The sequence below is a fragment of the Neopelma chrysocephalum genome, unplaced genomic scaffold, assembly GCF_003984885.1.
Source record: "Neopelma chrysocephalum unplaced genomic scaffold, ASM398488v2 Primary Assembly neopelma1_67, whole genome shotgun sequence".
In the NCBI taxonomy this organism is placed as follows: Eukaryota; Metazoa; Chordata; class Aves; order Passeriformes; family Pipridae; genus Neopelma; species Neopelma chrysocephalum.
This window is the reverse complement of record NW_020897726.1, coordinates 1,215,276-1,237,682: the sequence shown is the minus strand read 5'-3', so window position 1 is coordinate 1,237,682 and position 22,407 is coordinate 1,215,276. Positions and strand designations below refer to the sequence as shown.

The 22,407-nt window shown below is 36.9% G+C and overlaps 1 protein-coding gene across 3 annotated transcripts in view; it reads right to left on the bottom strand.

Moving 5' to 3' along the window:
• Positions 1 to 22,407, bottom strand: part of CDK14 (cyclin dependent kinase 14) — a 313,384-nt gene that overhangs the window by 217,562 nt on the left and 73,415 nt on the right. For all 3 annotated transcript variants that reach the window (XM_027684701.1, XM_027684704.1, XM_027684703.1), the window contains 2 exons: positions 11,299 to 11,544; positions 423 to 517 (listed from right to left, as the gene is read on the bottom strand). In XM_027684701.1, coding sequence (XP_027540502.1) covers positions 423 to 517; positions 11,299 to 11,544 — 341 coding nt within the window. The remainder of the gene's footprint in view (positions 1 to 422; positions 518 to 11,298; positions 11,545 to 22,407) is intronic.

Sequence of the window (22,407 nt, the reverse complement as noted above, 5' to 3'; positions counted from 1 at the left end):
AGGAGTCCAAAATTCAACTAATTCCCTTCACATTATTTTGTTCAAGTTTTTTAATAATGATAAATAAAAGGCAAACAACTTATCACATATATTCAGTATTGCTCTCAGAGTATCAGAAAAATTTACTTGATAGCATATTCTGCTTTTACCCCTAAAAATTTATTTGGTATGGAGATTGAAAAAGTAGTACAACATTAATGTACAAACAAAACATCAGATTAACAGGGATCTCATCTTGCTCTGATGTGAAGGTAGTATGTTACCTGTGCAAAATGGTCTCAGCCACTTTCACTCGAGCACATGGCAGTGAGTAGCACTTTGATTCATAGGGATCTATGTACGTGTCCAGCAACATCAGTTGATACTTTCTGCTTATCTTCATTTATACACAAAATTAAATTAAGAAAAAAACCACCACTTACTTGCTTTTTCCTTTGTATACTGTAGCATAGGATCCTTCTCCTAGTTTTTCCAGTTTTTCATATGAGTCTGCTTTTCCAAACTTAGGGCTCGTAGGCTAAACAAAACAAAGGAGATGACCTTTCAGCATGTATTGAACACGTAACATTAACTGCTTTGATTCAGCCTTTAGAGATCAAACATCATTATTAAAACTCATAGACTTGCATGTTTTCAGCAGCCAACAACAACAAAAAAATTAATAGGAGAGCTAATGAAACATTATAATAGATTACCCAAAGAAAAGATCATTCAACACCCCAGATGATGGTTGCTGATATTAACCATACACTTATATCACTGGAACTATCAAAAGGATTTTGTTCTTAATCAAAGAGACATTTCTGTTTTATTTTTCACATATATAACTTCATAGAGGGAAAAAGATCACTAACAACTAAAGCATCTTATTTATGTTTAGAGATCTAAGCAGCATCCTTAGTCTGTCTTGAAAAAATCAGGCTAAAAGAGCTGTTTAATTTTTATATTTTTATTTTATTTTATTTTAGTCTAAAGCCCACTCAAAAATATTGCTCTAACTAGTCAATGTCCCATTACATCAACAGGTAAGCATATTTAATGATAGTATTTTAACTCTGATTACAGTCTTCAGCTTGTGGATATAATCACACCATATTTTAAGGTATATGCAGGAGTGTCAAATAAAGTCCTGTATCCTTAATATCTGCAGCCTAAGTGAGGGGGCCTAAAACTGAAGGAGGCTAAGCAATGATTCTTGCTCAAAGGGCAGATAGCTCAGCTGGCCTTTGAAACAGACTGATACTTGCCCACTTTTACACAGTCCTAACAGAGAACAACTCCTAACAGAGAACAACTCAATGCTGCACAATAGGAATTTACCTGACATGAGAACTTTACATTGAAATTCTTGGAAAATATTTGATTTTTGTTAACTGCACCCCATTTTCCCAAATCTCCCCATTTTCCAGTTGTCTGGAAGGAAAGGGCTTTTTATTTTTCCCCCAAGACCAGACGGACACTGCAAAAAACTGACCTGCAACTCCCCTCAGCATTACCCACATATATTTTAGACTGCAGTGCTCATATGTTCTATACCTAAACCAAAAGATCACAAAGCAGAAACTTTGGAGGGTCAGCAGAAACTTTGGAGGGTCAGCACTACTCAAATCCCATAGAGAGACTGATTTGATGGTACTCTGGTTAAATGCTACAAAGAAAAGCAGACAAGCAAACCCAGCGTGTTTAGGGCTGAATTCAGCTGAGAGGCTCTAAGCCACGTGTGCAGCTGCATACATGGTACACTCACATTTAGGATCCTAGGCCTGATTTATAAAAAGTATTCATTTTTCAGGGTTTTTTTAAAGGAAACAAACATTACAGTACAGGACACATCTGTGTGTAAAATTCCTGTTAAACCATGGTTGAAAGTTTTAAATCAACTGAGTCTAAAAATTGCTTCTATTTAAACAGACAAGGGCATCCCACGTAAGCTGAGTTGGTACCTCACATCCAGTTAACCACTAGCCAGAAAATGCAAACATTCTCTTTACTCAACTATCCTTCATTTGTTCTATGCAAAAATTCTGGCACTTTGCCATATATACACTTTTTTTAAGATGAACATTTCAGCTTTCTATTGAATGGTATAAGGACATACCCATGTATGTTTGCAAAATTGAGCCTTTACACCTCTCTCCATTACAAAGAATGACCTATAATTTTGCTATCCAATTCCTAAGTATTAATAGACTTGTGAAAATTTGTCATATGGGAACTCTGAGATCTTTTTCCTGCTACGTTATTTGGAACACTTCATTATAGATAAGGTAGTAATATTCTTGGTTTCCAATCTGCGCTTAAAAAGGCATTTTGCCTAGTTAAAATCAAATTATTTTTTTTAATTATAGTTTTATTACAGATGTTACTAGTAGAGGTGACTAAAATATTTATTCAAGTTGCCTTCTCATTTAAGTGCCCAATAATGGACTAATGCAACATTAAAAAAACTTCAGAAAAAGAGCAGTTAGATGTTTAAATGTCTTGCATATAATGAAGAAGGACAGCAAAGTATTTCCCAAATTGCAGGCTGCAATGAACACACAGTGAGCAGCTTTGTTTGGAGTGGAAACGCTGCCCTAGTTAACAGTGAATAGTTCACTGTTGGCTTCCTCATAGCAAGATAGAAAAAGGACAGGGTTTATACATGTGTTTCACATCCATTCTTATTTTCACACTGAGATTTACTTTTATTCTCTACTGCTGGAAACCATAATATAAAGGTCACAACAACTTGTAAGCCTTAAGATCTTGATAGGAAACAGGATGCCTTTAATCCATTACCACACAGCATATCATCAACAATAATTATTCCTACAACCTCAAGCTCCTTTCTCCATACTCCAGCTGCCAGAAGCACAGATTTAAGGTCATGCCTTTTCACTCATTCTCCTCCCGGATGTTGCTGCATCCTCACCAAAACCAGCAAAACTCTAAATGCTGGTGTTGACTGGACCAGGAGAAGAGCTCACTCCTGATCCTGCAAGAGAGGTCTTGTGCTCAGGGGCAACCCCACACCGTGCCCCAAGGGCTCAGCTCTGAGCAGCAAGGCTGACCTGACACCCTTCCAAAGCAGCCTCCATCACTTGTCCAGTGCCTGCTCACTTTGGGTAAGAGCAGACCAGAAACAATCCAGAACTCAAAGCGTAAGCCACTGCCTGTCTGTGTGCAGTAAAACCACCTGGCTGATATCCTCTTCTTTCCAGGTTACAGCACCTCTGCAGTGAAGTTCAGCTCTACTCCAACTGGACCGCTAGACTGGATTGCCCATGTTCTTACACTATTAGATCTCCTTTTGTGAAAATGGACATTATTTTTCTTGCATTTGTAATCTTAAAAGGGTTACAATTTTTGAAGGTATCTGGTGTAGAAAAGCATTTCAGGGGATTTTATAAAAAAATTTAAATAAATTCTCAGGCAGAAGAAGTCTAATTTGCATGATACTTCTTAATGAAACACCAAAACACTGAGAAAATTCAATTACTTCAGAAAGTTAAGGAACAGCTTTACCACTTCCCCAACATTTTCTCAATTTTTTTTAAATGAAGTCTCATACATCAATTCAAACTTATAATTACAGATTGCTTATAATGGTAAGAAGTTCAGACACTTCTTACCTTTCCTTTTATTTCTGTTTTACAGAGGAGGTGAAGACTGACTGAGATAATGCAAAAATACAAAACTTTCCAAAACTTAGGTTTGGAGCTTAAAGGGATCTAAATAAAGTGTTAAGGAAGGAACCAAAATAATTTGAAGTTCCACATGACTGCTGAAAATTATAACCATTTTAGCCTAGTTTTCTTTATTATTAAAGTCACTCGTTCATATGTCTAACTTTTCAGCTTCATGGACATGAATTTCATTATTCAGATTTCTCCACATTAATTTATCCTTTTCAATAATTTCTGTTAAAAAATATACCTTGTTAAAGTGAGGTTGGGGTGTTTTTTTAGAAAATGTTTATATTAAAATCAAATTCGGAAAATTCAGTTTTAAGTACAATTTCTTCTTCAAAAGTATTTTATTCCTTCTGGTAAAATATATGGGAATGCATACACACAGAGATTTCTCTTTGTTGAAACCTAAGAGTCCCATACTGTGCCTGGGATGTGGTTGACTGAAATACACATGGTGAGTGAGACATATCCAGAGCACGTCAGTGCTTGCATCAGACACTGACAGATCGCACAAGCAGCAGACTCACAAGGAGCTTCCCTGTATCTACATAGGTGCAATCCTCCAATTTGACCCAGACAATGTTTCTCAATGAAAATTTTATTTTGGAAAAAGCTTTTCAAAGCTACTTTTTGAAGATCTAACCTTATAATACTTCTATCACTGTTAATTTTCCATTCCTCTTACTCCTTTTTATTGCTTTTTAACCCTCTGAAACACCAAGGGAGAATCATAGAATCATTTAGGTTCAAAAAGACCTTAAAAATCATCAAGTCCAACTTTAATCCTAAAACTGCCAAGCCCACTACAAATCATATCCCCAAGCACCGTGTCTACATGTCTTTTAAACACCTCCAGGATGGTGACTCAATCACTTCCCTGGGCAGCCTGTTCCAACACTTGAGAACCCTTTCCATGAAGAAATTTTTCCTAATATCCAATCTAAACCTCCCCTAACACAACAAGGTAATTTCCTCTCATCCTATCTCTCGTTACTTACGAGAAGAGACCAACTCCCACCTTGCTACAACCACCTTTCACGTAGTTGTAAAGGTCACCCCTCAGCCTCCTTTTCTCCAGACTAAACAACTCAAACTCCCTCAGCCACCCCTTATACGACTCTCTAGATCCTTCCCCAGCTCTGCTGCCCTTCTCTGGTCATGTTCCGGCACCTCAATGTCTCTCTTGGAGTGGGGGGGTCCAAAACTGATCCCACTATTCAAGGTGCAGCCTCACCAGTGCTGAGTACAGGACAATCATTGTCCTGGTCCTGCTGACCACACCTGGCCACACTGCTGGCTCATGTTCATACATCTGTCAATCGAAATTTGTTATGACATAGCATGACTGTGATAAAAGGACAATCTTTGTCATGTCTGAAAATTGGTTTTTTACTGGATCTGAAAATTTTTTGCTTATGTTAATTAAAGCCTTCAAATAATTTCTTTAAAATTCTTATCACAATTTGTTGGATATAAGCCTAGGGGAGACCTCCTTCCTGTGGCCTCATAGACTTCTGTATCTCACTCATCAGTGAGACTACCTAGGCACAAAGAAACCTGTTGCTCCATATTAGAGTTTTGTATTTGTTACAAAAAAAAGAACTTACAAAGCTAAGAAAAAAAACCAGACAGGTGCATATGTGACCAAGATTGAGCTATATAATAAGCAAAAAGTTAAATAGGCAGTAAACAACCAGTCAGCAAGAAATTGATACCACTGGAAAACTCACTGCAAAGTGAACTTTCATGCTATGGAGAAATCTTCCAAAGAACTCAAATGGGAAAGCTAGATGAATTACCAAGACAGAAGGGAGTAAAGGTCCTCATGCCTCTGAAGAGCATAGTCCCAAGTCATTGTGAAAATCAGCACAGATTGTGGTAGATTATGTTATCCTCAAGAGGATATTGTCAACTGGAGCGCAGAATACTGCACATCTTTCCCTTCAGGAAACCCACTGGCAATTTTACTTGTTTGCCTTTATGTTTCACTTTCCTTGAAAATAGTTTTCGTTAGGTAGCTTTCTTATTATAAGCCTACATTTTTCTCAGTGCAAGATTAGTCTAAGAGCACCACTAAGCACAGGGAGTGAGCATTTTTAGCAGCATGGCTTACAGTAACCAAGATTAGATATTTTTTCCCCTCTGGTTAAGGAAATAAAGATCATAGTAACAAGGATAGAAAGAGTATGCCAAAATGTTGAGTACAGAAATAGAAGAAGCTAGTATTTCAAACTGACATGAGAGTATTAAAAATAACAGAGAGAAAAAGAAATGAGAAGAAGCTGTCTTTTCTGACCAGGTCACTTCAAATAGACATATCATTGATACAGACTGTAGGAAGGATAGCAGGCTTAATCCAAGATCTTGCAGTATGAATCCTCGCACTACATTGCCATGTGAATACCTCTCTTTCTCAGAAATTTTCAAAATCTATGTAGTAAAGAAAGCTTTAATGGAAAATTACACTGAAAATCACCTGACTTTCCTATTGAAGCTGTGTGGGTTATGTTCTCATGCATTTTTCATAACTGCAAAACAGCTTGTGAATGTCACACTTAACCATCACACTCCCAAGTCTAAGTTTTCAATAGACTCTTTTTTTTTTTTTAACTGCGGGATATCAAGCTTCAATATAAAACTATCATTTAGGGGAAAATACCATGTTCACATTGCCTCTGTGAATTATTGCAAATGAAAACTGAGTATCTGAGTATTTCGTTTTACACCTCAAAAGGAACAAATTCATTGTAGGAAAAACTTGAACATAAAAGGCTGGCCAAGAGGTTTAACTGAGAGGAAATAAAAAAGAATGAAAGATAATAATTATTTTTTAATAATTTTATATTTTTTCTTCTTTGACACAATGGTAAACCTTCTTTCACAAAACCATATGCAATTTTCACACTAATTTCAGGTTGTATCCAATAACAGCTCAATTTGATCATACCTTGAAAGTTGGACTGTTTTCTAGGGCAATATTCAGGGAATACAAAGATGTTCAAGAATCCAAACCAAGCCTTAATCTCAGCTCTCCCACTATCTGGTCCCGTTCTGTTGCTTGCATCTTCCTAACTCTTTAACACACAGACATAAATTAAGAGCAACCTGCACAGAAGCCACCATAGAGCTCTCTGTGAAAGGGCTGGATTCAGTTTTTAAAGCTGTTCACTTATTCTCCAGGCTATTAGAGCACAGGAACTGGCTCAACTGCCACATTTTATCTGCCTTCTCATCTAGAGAGTATCCCTCAGGTTAACGATTATTAACGCTTCCTTTGTGCCAGTAAAGAAAAATCCATTCTCTATGCTGAATTCTGAAATTATCTTACCTCAATAAAATATATCAACCAGGAGGGATGCAGTTACCCTACTAATTAACAGGTTCCTAAAACTGGAGAAGATTGCATATACCTGAAGAGGAAGACAGGCAAGAATGGCACAGCAAGTGTTTAGGCAGACAAAAATGATGCCTAACTTTTGGATAAAATCCTGACATTATTGTCTGTTTTAAAGTTAGATTTCTTACACGGCTGATTTACAACATGCTAATAGGATCAGTAGGATCATAAAAGGATTCATTCATTTTGGTTGTACTTTCTGGAGGAAAGTTCCATGCATCAGGACTGAAAATTAATACAAGTTACAGAAATAGAAAAGAGGTTTCTCTCCCAAAAAGAGCAGAGTCAATGCAGTAAAGCATTGCTTATCCAATTATTTTTATTTGAATGGGTTTTTTACATTTATGTGAGTTAGCAGAAGGTTGGTGTTTTGCTTCATTTATTTTTTAAAAACTAACTGAAAGGTAGGACATATACCTCAGCATGACATGTGAATTCATTGCCAAGGAGCTTAAGCCACTCAAAGAGAACAAACTGATGTGTATCACTACTCAACTAAATCTTGACCAGATGGCTAGCTTATAAAACTTGCAATATTCTATTTATATACTGTGCAAAAGGACTATTTTAGTGTATAAAATGTGTACTCTGAATACAATAAAACTTCACCTTGCACTGTAGAGAAATAAATAAGGTCATGTGCCGACAAAGTATGGATCTCAAATAAAACTTTCATATAATTACAGTCAAAACCAGTGCAATTTTGGGAAGAGTTGCGTGTATTTGTTTCTCAGTTGTGCTTTTTTTATTTTGTCCAGTTTATTTCGTAGTTTTACCTTTTCTTCAGTTAAGGAGAAAAGAAAAGTAAGTTTCCTCCTTTTGTAGGCAAAAAAACTCAGCAAGAAATTTTTAGAAAGATAAGATATAGACAGAGAGAGAGACAGACAGGTAAGTACACTCAACTATAGCTACATGTGTATAATATATATATGTATATACACAACACATATTGTGTTGAGATGGATCAGAGAAAACATTTGCCAAGCCAAATTCCCTTCTAACACTGGCTGACAAGTGATGCATAGGTAGGCAAACACCTACTTCACTATCTCCAAGTTATCCACTGATGTGATAAAGCAGTAAGTCTGTTCTGGAAAATTCATTCCATAATAATATCCAATTTCAATCAGCTTAAGCAGTTTGGAAATCACTCTCAAAGATGCTTTCTTATGTTCAGACCAAGGGGAGAAGATGGAAAGGTTTTAAGTGTAAAAATTAAGTTTGTCTTATAAGAACAAACAAAAAAAAAGAAGAGCCACTGCACTAATTAACCACACAGGATTTCTACCAGGTTGCAACGAGTCGTGACATTAACTGAAGAAAATTACTTCATGTTCAAAAGCAAGAGCTTTATTTTCCAAGAGACAATCTGTGGGCAGGAACATAGAGTTCCAGCTTTCCCAAAACTCTGCGTGTGTTTCATCTTTCTCATCACAAGGTGCAGAGCCTTTCAAAGCTACGTAAAACACAAAATGGGTATCATGCCACCTGCGGAGTATTTGGTGATCTTCACCAAACACTGAAGCTGATACCTGCCAGAGAGGTGATAAACCTTTTGAAATTAATCAAAGCAGAAGTAACACCCCAGGGCATTATAAACAAGGTCTTTCAGGTAACATCTTGAAAAATGTTATTTCTGAGACAAAGGACTTTTACCTGAGCAGAAGCAGTGATATGGAGACTGCAAGCCTTAGCCATGCATCTTCTGTAAGACATCACTTCCCTATCTGATGGCTACAAAGGACTTTAAATGATGAAAGGGAAGAGAGTAAACTGAAGCCTATCTCTAATTCAGTTTATCTACTAATCAAGCATGAAAAGTCTAAATTAAAGGTATCATACATCTATCAGAGTATCTTAAAATAAAGCTTAGAGAAAGTAGAGCCAAAACTGAAACACAATTCCACAACTGCAGCCAGCATGACCCAGAGAGCATAGCATGCTCGAGAACATTTACGGAAACTGAAATGCCCGTTCAGACTGGTATAACCTACACAAGAGGAAAATTTCCAGAGAATCAAGTATGAACTCAGTAAGGGAGAATGTGTAGCAGTCCTCTAACATGGAATAAAAAGAAGTAATGATCAGAAGAGGAAGTAGCAAGGGCATCTGCTAGACAACATCACGGCTAGAAAAAAAAGGAAACCCCAAACCTTTTGTCAATTCAAATATAATTCAAAACCACAGAATGATAAATTTCTGCAACTAATCACACAGGTATCACTCAATGAAATGTGCATCAGAACATCTACTGCCCAAGGCAAAGTATTCAGGCTCGGGAAGTGAGCAGCTTGATCATATCTCTGCCTTGGATGGCTGAACTCAGGTCTGCTGGGCAAGACCAGGTGTGACCTGATCAGCAGAGGGCTAACACTACCTTTTTCTGTGAAATTCTGCTCTTCCCTCTTCATTGGCATGAACACTCCCATTATTCCACAGGTTACTCCTTGACAGGTACTCTTTGGATCACTCCTTGTAAGAAAGAGTCAAAAATTACTAACAATGCCTCCAAGCAGAAGGAAGAACTGAGTTCACCGAACAGAGCTCTAAAAATCCGGGAGAATTACAGGAAGCTAAGAAATGAGAATTGTGTTTCAAGAATTTCCTATGCACCTCCTGTATCCAGCAAGTCTGTGTGAGTCAGCAGACAAAAATGACCAAAAGTTTATGTACAGCTAGGGCTCTAACCAAGAGCACACCAGTATAGGAAGCATTAATATCATTTACGTAAGAAAATAACGGGATCTTAGGAGACTGTGTGGATGTAGTAGAGTATCAGCCCTCTGGAAAAGAATAAGATGCTAAAAACACAGTTTCAAAAACATCTGCTTCAAAATTCTGGAAGCAAAGCAACTGAAATCCTTCAATTTTAACAGAAAACAAAGTGCATAAAGCATTAACAAAAATTTTCAACAGATTCCAAGAGGAACAGCAGAGTTGAGGAGTGAGTTAATAACAAAAAAACCTTAAGACTTTCCAAAAAACATCATTTATATCAATAGTTGTGGTGCCAAACAATAATCAGGCATCACAGACAAGTAAACGTGGTGCAAACCACTTCATCCATCCTTAATGATTTTAAAAGTTTTATGGTAAGAACTCCTTGTCATGGGCTCAGATTAAATACACTAGAGATATCTTTGGCAGCAGCTATAAAATGCCAGGCGATGATGAAAAAGCAAATTTGTTTTTGCTACAGATGGTTACATTTTAAAATGTAACCTTTTCTAAAAAGGACAGTCCCCTGGAGGCATGACATCTTACCCGCTAAATTCACATGGGTTAAACACAGCTCATCTACAGAAAATGAACCTCTGTCATTTCTTGTTAGAAGTTTGACAGGATTCAGTTAAACTTCTGTAGGGAGGAGAGAAGATGTCCAGAAGATAGAGCAAAACAAAGAAAAGAAAGAAAAGAAAAAGAAGAGTCAATCAACCTTTTAAATTATTTCATGCCAAATAAGATTTGAAGTGTTACATCCATTCTGCTTAGATCTGTAGTCTTCAACTCAAAGGTCACATTATTATGGATTTTTCTTGCCAAAGCATAACAGTAATAGTTTTTCAATAATTTTGAAGGTCTTTTGGGGGAAATCTGTTCTGGGCATTATTCATGAAAGATATGACATTTTATTTATCTAGATGCTTTCAAAATATTTGAGAATAAAACAATTATGATGTGTTGTCAAACTCCTTTTGGTTGTTTTTTTCTCTCCTCTCTCTCTCTCAAGAGTTTCTGATATGGAAATAAATGTTATTTTTACTACTTGATTTTAAAAAGAGAATTTTAAAATGTAAACAAAATCTGATCTGTTTCTCTAAAACCAAAATCTAAAAATAAAAAATGCAGTTCACGTGGTTTCCTAAACTTCATGGGAAAGAATTCCTCTTCACAAATAAGCAATCCTCTGCAAAATATGCAGCATAAACATTATCGCAGCTGTAATGCAATACCAGGATAAGGAGAGGAAAATGCTTAGAAATCCCATAAGACACTCTAATTAATATCTGACAGGAATTTCATAATATATTCTTTTTCAAGATCTATTTTCTGATTCTATCATATTAATGACACTACAAATATATATAGAAAACATCTTTACTAGCAACCATGACCTTTTTGTTTTGTTTCCAACTAATCAGTTCCTTTTTAAGTAAGAAAATATTTATCTGGTGCCCTTAATTCCACCATTTGGTACACACAGAGATATCAGGACTGTGCACTTACAGAGCTGGGGCTGGAGTGACGCCTGACTTTAGGTGATTCCTTCCCTGCAGATGAAGTTTTGAAGTTAATGCAAGCGTTGTTCTCTGAATGAACCCTCTTCACTTGATTAGTTGGTTTCTCAAATGGATCAAAACTACTCTGTGTCCTCTGAACCCGAACTTTTTTATCCTCAGGAATTGTATCCAGAGGTTTGATCACTGAATCCATTCCCTGGCAGTTCCGTGTAGACATCTTTGTGACACATATCTGAAAGACAAAAATAGCATTTGTTAACTCTAACAGGTTTAAAGTCCATATCATTCCATGCACCAATAAGCATCAAAAAAGGCACTGAACTCCATAAGCATTCATTTCCTATTTCTACATTAAAATTGCAAACAACACATGCATTTTACATAGGGAACACACACCACAGTCATAACTATAAAAAGCCTATCTTTGTACAATGCACTAAAAGATCCAGAAAAAGAAAGGCAAAAGAGGAACATACATGAAATTCAAGCATTTGTGTTTTCTTGTACAATGGCAACAATGCCACTTCACTTCTCTCGCCAATCTAGCCACAGATATCCACAAGCAGTATTGATTTTCATTTGTTTAAAATTGGATAAGACTAAACTGAAATAAATGGTGGTAGTTTGTGTGCGCACTTCGGTACTGGCTTGCCAAAGATTCAATATCAGTATATTATTGTATTTTTAAATAATGCTTATACAGTGTTATTATTATTATCACCATATGTCTCAGAAAATCAAATCAGTAAATCAATTCCCAGGCACTGAAACGTGAGACTGCAGCTTAATGGCACACTAAAGCACAGAAGTTCAATTCTTTGTTACTGTGAAGTATGACTCTGCCAAGCTCTAAAGATTGCCACTTGCTACTTGAGCTATCAAAATATGCTATGGCTAGTTCAAAAGAACTAAAGGAGCAGAAAAGCAGGTTTAGAAACTCCAGTCATATATACTTCTGGTTTTAATTTCAATACACTCCAATATATACATTTTTTTAAATCACACAGTGAGGAGTTGTATTTAAGACCTCAGCTTCTGTTTTCATCCATAAGACACTTGACTTGGAAAGAAAAGAAATAGTTTTAGCTTTCAGACTTTCATAGCTTTCAGTTATGAAGTGTGAAGTAAGACACAAAAGGTTCCTTAAATCATAAGCAAATCCAAGTAATCCATAATGTACTTTTTCCATTATATTTGCATGTATTTAAGGATAGACAGTGTTAATTTGCTGAAAACTGTTCACATACATACAATTAAAGAAGCATAATATTCCATTCAAGCACCCATAATCTACAGCATTTTTAAAAACTTGCTGTCATAAAACACTTAACATGAAAAAAATAAAAAGAAATTATCATTAAATCAAGACTCTTCCCTCATAGCTCAAAGTGTCTCCAATACAAACTTCTCCAATCAATTATTCTTTGCTATCTTGCCCAGAGGAATTTTGTGCACTGAAATTAAATTTACTTCAACTTTTTATAGAATTACTGGGTGACTATACCTTGTGGTTTGGTTGGTTTTTTTTTTATTTTGAAGATCAACTGTAACAGTAGATCAAAGACTCCTTTTCTACATTAAAAATTTAAAGTATGTTTCCTGCACAGTGCCATCTGCCCAAATGATCATGCACCAGGTCAACTCTAATGAAGGACATCACTACAGACCAGGCTCTACAAGGGTTCAAATTTCTTCTCATTAAAGTGATTACTCCAAGACTAAAACTTCAGTAAGTTATAATTGAGAAAAGGAACAGCCCCCCTTCATTTTGAAAGACAACTCCTTCTCAGGTCAAAATTAAGACAATTATGTAATTTTGTACTATTACTTCAGAGAGAAGTAACATATTACTTCAGAGAGAAAATATAAAGAGCTTCTTCACAAAAAATTTTTAATTAGCCTTCTTGTAAAACTAATTGGCTTCTTTCCCCTAAAACAACTTAGATGCACAGACATGCATCCACATACTTTCCACTGTCCTCTCCAGATCCATGTTCTTGCAACGCTTGCTACCAAGAAAGATGTTTTAACATAATGTAAACTGAAATTACTATTAATATAGCAGTACTTCCATGTTACTTAATCAACATGGATGCAAATAAATCAGCCTATGAAATTCTATGATCTAGAAAACAGAAGATATGGAAAAAAAGTTCAAAAGCTGTACTTGTCTTCCTTTTAAGTTAACAAGACCACCTGTAGCCGGTTAAGATTTTTTGAGTACACAACTACAAATATACTATAGATAATAATGACATGAATGCTGCTTCTAGTTTCTTTTTCCACTGGAAAATCTCCATGTCTACCTCTAATGTGGGCCACGTAACCACTGCATTAAAAAGAAGCAATATATTTGTTTCTATTGATTGTCTACTGGAAGCAGTAATACTTGGAATATTTAGTTATTGAAGGGAGACACTTTAACCTTCAGGTCACCTGATTGAATCTGGAGTAGGATAAAAATCCTCACTACCATCATATAATAGCCAACTTCCTACTAGCAAATTACTAAAACCAAGATGTACACCAACCACTCTCCATTCAGAAGTCAAACACCTCAGTGGATGTACAGGTTGGACACCAGCATCACCTGGAAAAGACTGAGGACAGCAGGGAAATGCAAAAGCAGGGTCTGCTCACTACCCTCCTCTGCCTGCTCTGCAACTACAGAGTTTGCAGAGTTTCATTCATCGCTTCTCTCTCACCAATATTAATAGTTCCCTAGCAGAAATAAAACATTCTCTCCAAATGACTGTTGACCAAAGTGCACTGTTTAAGTCCATAAAGCTAAGTTTATGCTGTTGTTGAAGGGTACACATTTCCAAACTGTCTACCCTGCCTACAAAACACTGAAGAGAAACAGTATTTAAGCAGTTGTTTTACATTCTGCCATTGATATGCCAAGTCCAACTTTGTGGTGAAATTCTTCTTCAGTGAAATCTGAAAGGAGCGGGTCTAAAAGGTCAGCACTGAGTACTGGCTATAACCTCAGAAATACACAGCTTAAGGACACATTAATTTCAGGTTTCCCTCCATCAGCAAGAGCTCAATAGAATTCCTTTTGCCCCTGGGCAGTGGGCGCTCCTGTGCTCCAGCTAACAGTACAACTTATTCTGTAGTGACTTATCATGCAAAAAAGCAACAGTGGGCTGAAAAGAACTGAAGTATAACATATTTTGGAGAGCTTCCTGTGCATACAAATGATCATGGGTTTCATCAGCTTGACCACACCCCTTTTAGGAACAGTATGGCTTTGATTAATTTTTTTTTAACACTCATTCAGCCTTTCAAATATCATTTTTCCATTGTACTGCATAGCAAAAGTGATTCTTAGAAACTTCAGCCTCTCAAATGATATGTACGAATACTTAGTTAGACCTGTAAACCACCATCTACCACCTGGTAGCTCCTTGCTGATAGATAAGAGAAGCCTAAAACACCTTCTTATTTCCAGTTTGCTTTTTGCGTAAGAGAGTTAAGGATCATTTTCCACTTAAAAGCATAGCATTTGTTGTAAGGAACACAGATGCATTTTCAGCCTCTTTTAGATGCTCCTGTGTGACTCTAAGTCCATTTTCCCTGTAAGACAGGACTTTTCTTTGGACCTCATTTCATTTGTCTTATATACATAAGTCAAAGGTTCTGCAGAGCGGGCACTGCACTTTTACTAACCCTTTTTTTACACACAGAACAACCCTTGTGCACCTTGTGAAGATGACAATCTAGAAAGAACTGAAAACTATCTTTTGCCAGTGCAGCCTGAAAACTGGATGATTTTGTTGAATATTTGCTTTAGCTGCAGTCACCAGAATAAAAAACAAACCTAAAGAAGCTAATCAAGCCATTACATATAGGAAGTCAATCTATATGATTCATTACCCCTTCTTGCCCTTGATCTATAAATCTATGTAATGCTGTACTTAAAACAGTGGAGCCCAGACACTCACTGAGATGCTATAAATGCCATCACAGTCAAAACCTGGTGCTACATGAAGATGTCATCAATGGCACCTTAACTATTACAAGTTCTAACCTCAAATGTATGTAGAGAAAAATACAAGTAACATCTTGGTTCATCGTGCATGAGATGACAATTATGTTTTATAAAATGCAATCAAGAGGAAGAAAGAAACTTTTCAGTATGAATACATTATGCATTTAAAAAAACCTCTGTCTAGAAAATAGCATGAATCATTAAGCAATTTTAATTGTCATTTCTTCAAAACAAGTCATCATACAAGTAAACATTAAGGTATGTCAACACTTGAAGTGATTCTTTCCTCTTCACGAACTGCCATGATTTTGTGCTTCTCCCACCACGAACTACATTCAAAGCATAATTGTCTAAGGTGTAAACTATTTTCAAATCTATTTGGTTTTTAAAGGTAGTGCAGTGAAACTACAGTTATCACTTTCACATGAGGTATTTTAGCCAGCAGATCTCATAATTACAGGGAATAGAGGTATGGGATCTTCATTTATGCTTTCACTCTTCTTTATAGGAAATAGTATTTAAAAATACGCCAACCAACTTAATACACTTAACAACTACAGATTATTACAGGTATAAGAGGGAATATGCAAAAAAACCTGTATCACGTATGGATTGTTGAAACCTTTTATCAGATAGAAAAGGCTCAAGGAAGTCACTTGACAGTTCATCACCTCTTACTTTGGGTTCATTAGGTGGCCCCAGACATGAAACACAAGACAGGAAACAGCTGCTTTGTGCCACCTAAGTTCCCACCTGGCAGGAATCTCAGTACCTCAGAGAAGCATGATGAAAAACCGATGTTGGCAAAAACAGTGAGAGAGGGGCAGAGACAAGGGGCAGATGATATAAAAAAATTTAATATATTTCCTGACAGGAAAACAAGGTAAGATAAAACAATTGCAACGATACGAATGGTATTCACGCCAGAGAACTTCACATGTAGGACATTCACACCCAAAGTCTCTGCTTTGGTTCCAGGATGAAAATCCTGAAAAAACTAAACTTCACTCCAACACCAACGTCCCTTTAAGGAGTCTTGCTTTTCTACACAGAGAATAGCAGGGTCCTACAGAAACTCATTTTTTGTGTTTGAAGTTAGTCCTTGGAAAAGCACTTCCAAAGCAGCACTCGGAAACTGTCCAGGGACTTGGTGTCTTGTGGGAAAGGATTTGATCTGGAAAAAAACAATGACTGTTCCTACCCAGTGAGGCAACAGTATTAGTAGTTCAGAGTCCCTGGCCCCAGCCTTGGAGAAAAGATCCCTGTCAGTCCAGATGTGGTCCAAGCACCTGTCCAGGAACATGCTGCATCCTGAACATGACATTTCTCACATACAGATCATTAATGTCAATACATAACTGTATTTCCCCAAGTTGTTCCACATTCTGCTATCAAACAATATACATTTTCCAAACTCTGATGACTGAAATAAACCCACTTTTAAAATTTGACCACAACTATTTATTCAGGCTCAATTAAAACATAAGACAAAAAGAGGCACGATGAGACAGAAGTAATTTGGCCACTTAAAATCTACAGCACAAACAGCCACTTTGCAGCTGGCTGAAGAGTTCTCATCTACTTTGGAAAGAAACAGTCAAAGGGAGATTTATCTAGAAAATCAGAATGTTCATGTCAATTCCAATAACTACTCGAGCTACTCCAGATTCTTCAAATGTAAAGCAAAATAAAATGCAGCACCACAGAAGTTAGTGCAACTTGATATTAAAAGTTATTTTAGTGTTTCTCAGTGTGTTTTTTATTTATTTAAAGTAAAAGAGCCAGAACATTAAAGAAAGAGCACTTCAAAATTCCTAATCTTATAACCACAAAAAAGCACAACATAGTTTATACCTTGCAGATTTCTTAGTTGCTGATCAGAATCAAAAGATAATGTATGACAGACAACAACACAGCTTTGGACAGTCTTTCTTCCCTGTTCCTCCTGCCCAGTCTCACATTTAATTTCAGAAGATCCCAAGGCTGCTCTAGGATAAACAGACTTAGTCATCATTACATCACTATGGATCACTGAGCTACAGTTTCTTACAGCCCCCACCCTAGCATCATGGTATTTATCATATCTTAACACATAATGTCTGCATTTAGTAAATTTTTTCCCATAAAGTCTACTGCTGAAATTGAGAGAATGAAATCACAAGAAGTACATTTTTGCTCCATGTGTAAAGTCCATAATAAGTCCTCATTAAATAAATAAAAATCAGTATAACCATTCATGGAACCATTTCTAAATAAAGATGCCTCTTTGAATCACCTTATATCTCATCTCAAGCAATACTCCTTAATCTGCATTTGGGATTAATCTGAAAATAATAAATGGTGCATCAGATTTAGTTATTGTGATACAGTTTCAATGCAAGATTGTTTCACTTCATCACTCTCAGCAAAATCAAAAGGTCCCAAAAAAATAGGATTCTTAGAATTAAAGGTTGCTGGACTATTTCATTTACTATTGAAAGTAATATAGCATTGAAAGAGTGAGACTGATCAGTTAAAAGATGTAAGTATATTTATATTTATAGTCCTTATGGTTCATGAATTATAAAACAGTCATGAATGACCCCTGAATTAATCACCTGCTCGGGTACTTAGTAAAAGATAGGCTGTCCTATATCAGTGGAATTCATTCATATGAATAAAGATATCCTCAGTAACAAAGAACAATCAATTCTGGCAGAAAAGGCCAGACATCCTACCACACACAGAAAGAAAGAAGTTTAAAATGCTGGTATACTGTAAAGACATACTATTCTGAAGCTCATCACATCTTTCAGGAAGATGCATTATACCTGGGGTTTAATTCCCACATTTAACATACCACAAATGTTTACTTCAGTTGTCCAATACCTATGGACTTACGTAAAATATCAAAAAATTGCCAACCATCTACTGTTCTCTATCGGTCAGTACCACTGTGTATATCTTGGGAAAGGGTGACTGGTTGGGTAAATATCAGAGTGAACATTAAAAATTTCTACTGAAAAATCAGAAGAAAATATCAGAATTCCTTCCATTTGCACCATTCCAGGAGATGTAGTATGAAAGGACTAAATATAAAGAAATGTAAGACCTAGCATGCACTGGGAAAAAAAAAAAGAAAAAATTATTGAGTGACTTGAGGCAAAGAAGTCACTTAAGCTTTCAACAATTCCATCTTTCTGTTCGCAATAATGATCCTGCCCCTATCACAAGCAGAAACCGGGAGAACTAATTAAGTTTGTAAAGCACTTGGGCTTTTTTAAGTGAAATGTTATGAAGATATAGATTATAATTTGTAGAGCCAAAGCCCGCTGGAAGGTAGTGCAACTATCTCATTATTACAGAGAATAAGACTTGCATTTAGCTGAGAGATGTATGAAGAAAAAAAACATATATAGTCAAGTGACTACTGATTCAACAGTTGAATTGCTGAGAGCGCAAGTTTGTCGTTAATTTTCACTGGAAAAATCCTATCTCGATACGAGGTTTTATTACCATTTATGAGCATGTTATTTTCTATCATCCTTTGGTACCATGGCAAATGAGAACTACACAAGTCATCTGCAGATTCTGGCATCCCTGGAATTTGACATTTGCTACTTATAAAACACAGTTTGGAAATGGTCTGGAGTGCCATAAGCAGCTTTGTTCGAAATAAAAATGCAACTATCTGGAGATTCATTCTCTTTTGCAGAACAAAGCAGTAGGGAGACTCTTTCTTGTTACAAACACATGTCTTGCCTGCTTCCTCTTGGCCCAGCTGGTAGCACTCTCCATCATCCCCAGGACAGGGTCAGCCTGCTACACCCACAAGCAGAAATATGAACAGGTTGAGGAGAGAGCTCAGTTGGTGAGAAAGCCACAATGCAGGAAAAGATCTATGAAGAAAAAGAGGTGAGATAAGGGAGCAAATAAAATTGTGAAAGGGGAAGTAGAGCATGTAATGCTACACGACATCACCAGCCAGCTCATACCAGAGCTACCAGTGCAATCAGGCCCAAATTTGAAAGAGGTCCTTGAACACACTCACCCTTCCCTGTAATCACCTACACCAGCCCTTTGGTTGAATATTTGATGGGCACAGCCAAAAGAAGTAGAAAGAGAACTTGAGTAAGATAGGGGGAAAAAAATGGAGAGGAGGGGCAGAAGGGATGGAAGGAAGATGCAAGGAAAGAAAAGGTTGTACAATAAGACATTGCTTTTCCTGTCCTGATGGCCTGTCGTTTCTCTCTGGTAACCTCCAGGGGTAACAGGCTCAACTGTGCCCCAGAACTATAATTCATATTCTCACGTAATATTTGTTTAACTTTATTTGGATGAAGAGATTGCTAGCAATGCTAGCTATGAACTAGCAAATGCAACTGAAAACAGAGCCTGGAGACTGAAAATGGTATCCAGGGATATGGTATGCCCTTGCTGTACCTAGCACAAACTTACTCAGACATCTCCCACAGCCCATCTCAAAGACACTCTCCAAAATGGCCGTTTTCTTTCTGAAGTCAAAGCTGATGTTAAACCAACTGTCTTTGTCATATGGAAGAAGGCAAATATAAAAAGGTCACTGAAGTGCCAGATGGAAGAATTTTTGAACTAGAAGCTCTGACACTAATTCTCTGTGTTTGTCTGAAATACTGTACTCAATGAGCAGATTAAATGTCTGTGCTGAATTGTCAAATGAGAAACAACTCACTCTCACAGAAAGGCCAACTGATCAGGCCTGAGGTAGGAATCCCAAGATCATACAAATCTAAATGAAGTTCAAACACTTGTATGAAAAAATAATGTTTTATACTAGAAGTTATAATGTGCAGTGTTTATACAGCTCTTTCCTGTCACCACCACTAACCCAAGAGCTGCAATACAGCACATATTTATTCTGCTAACTTGATACCTAAATATTAGCATAATTACTGAATCAAGCACAATCCTGAAGTCAGAAATTATTGTACATGATTTTATGTCCCTTCAACATGGCAAGGCAGAGCTGAGTACTTCTAAAATTTAATTTTTTTTCTGTTCATACCACAGCCTAACTTCAGAAAAGTCAGTTTTCAGTCCATTAAAGCTGATACTCCTCTCCTCATAGGGAGAAAAGGTCTGATTTTGAAGAGAACCTGGATTAGATTTTAGGTCTATAAAAGCCTACATATGTCCTCAAAGCAAAACCCTGTTCTGTGACAACAGACGTCAGGAGGAGTCACCTAAGGACAGGGTCTCAGAAAAAGGTCACACCGAAGTCCTGACAGCGTGTAATGTTCATGAAAAGAGACAGAAATTCAACGGAGCTGATCTAAAGGGGCGTTTTGCTCTATTTCTGTACTGATGCCCCAAAAGGCAATAGCTGTGTTAGTAATAAAGCCTGGCAAATAAATTCTTCCTTTTACTTGAGCGATGCTCACATTTGCTACAGTGGCATGTAATGTAATATGCCATGCAAGCTTCTCCTGAAATTGCAACCAGGCTGCTGCTTCCATTAAACTGTTTCCAGACTTGCTGTGTTCAAAAGCAGGAGGTTTACTCGTCCAGTAAACCAAACAAGAGGGCACAGTGGATCAGCAGAGCTGTCAGTGTGGGAGAGGCAGCTTCTAGTGCCAAGCAAGAGCCAAGGATGCCTTGGTAACCAGCAGAGCGGTGGAAAAAGTGTCTGAACATAAACATTCTCCCATGAAATTGTGACAGGTGGTTTCTATACTCTTTTACTTAGTTACCCATTTGTAGCTGTTGTCTATCCTCCTCTGTAACCATATGAACAGCATTTAAAAATAAAGATTAAAAAAATATTTCAATCCCTTTCCCATATCAGCCTCCTGCTCCAACAGATGGCTACATGTGCCAGTGCAAGTTTATGCAGTTTTCTTTCCATAAGTGCAGTATTAGTAGTTTTGTGCGAACAGTATATTAAGTCTTTCTGGGTTTACAGGTTTATAATTTTATTCTATCACTCCCCCGATCATGAAGTTATCAAAGTTGTATCCATAAATGCAATAAGTCTTCCCACTGCCATGTTAAGTGTGAGAAATCTTGAGAGACTTGACAACAAAATGCCTATTCTTGCTAGATTCTGAGGCTGTCAGTAAGGTTTTTCAGAAAATAAATTGTAAACAATTCCATGCCTTGAAAATAGGTTCTACCTAGTTCTTTTAGACTCCTTTACCTACCCCTAGCAAGCCTCTTTATTCTTTCACAGTTATCACCAAGTACCTCCGATCCAAATTAAAGTAAAGATTGTCCTCTTACAAGCAGGGAACAAAAATACTGCTGTTGGTCAGATCTGGTCATGGAACTGACAGTATAAGACTTAAGCCCAACTACTCAAGATCTTTCACAATACACTCTTCACATATATGCTGAAGAGCACTTTTCTAATAAAAAGAAAGGAGGAAGGAGACAGATCATGTAATCATTTTTGTGAAATATATGCATTTGCTGGTGGAAAGGTTTTACAACCATCTTCAGTCTGATATGATGACAACCCTCATTGCACTGAAGCAGCATGCTGTATGGTCCTTTACAAATCAACGGTAGGCTCACATTATCTTCAGCAGATGTTCTAAAAGACTAGAATGATAAATTAGTTTAGCTATTCTTCCTTCAGACCATTTCCTTAATTAAAAAAAAAATACACAAAAATCTACTTCATTCCTTTCCCTGTTTTCTGCATTTGTCTTCTTTCCTTGCTTTTTTTCTTTTTTAACTATCTTTAGAAAAAGCCAGAGGAAAAACTAAGTAATGAAAGTTGTTTGTTTCGTTCTGCTAATGCATTTCAAAATTTCATTCTAGCACCAAGAAAGAAATCTCTCCTGCTCTTAGGTGCTTCATCCCTGAGGTTAACAACCCTACAGCTTGAAAAATGCAGCTTCCAATGCAGATCAATGTCACAAGGAAAGACAAGCTCTCTTAAGTGTTTCTAGATCTGCACCCCTACATATTATCTTCCAAACCACTGAATTTGACGAAGTATCCTCTGTCAAATCAGCACAGTGTAAAGGAGTAGGTGGAAAAAGAGCTTCAAGTTTTCATTAGTCACTTCTGCAAGTAATCTCCAGACATGTGAATAACCCATATTCCAATACAATCTCCCAGAACTTTTAATAACAGGCA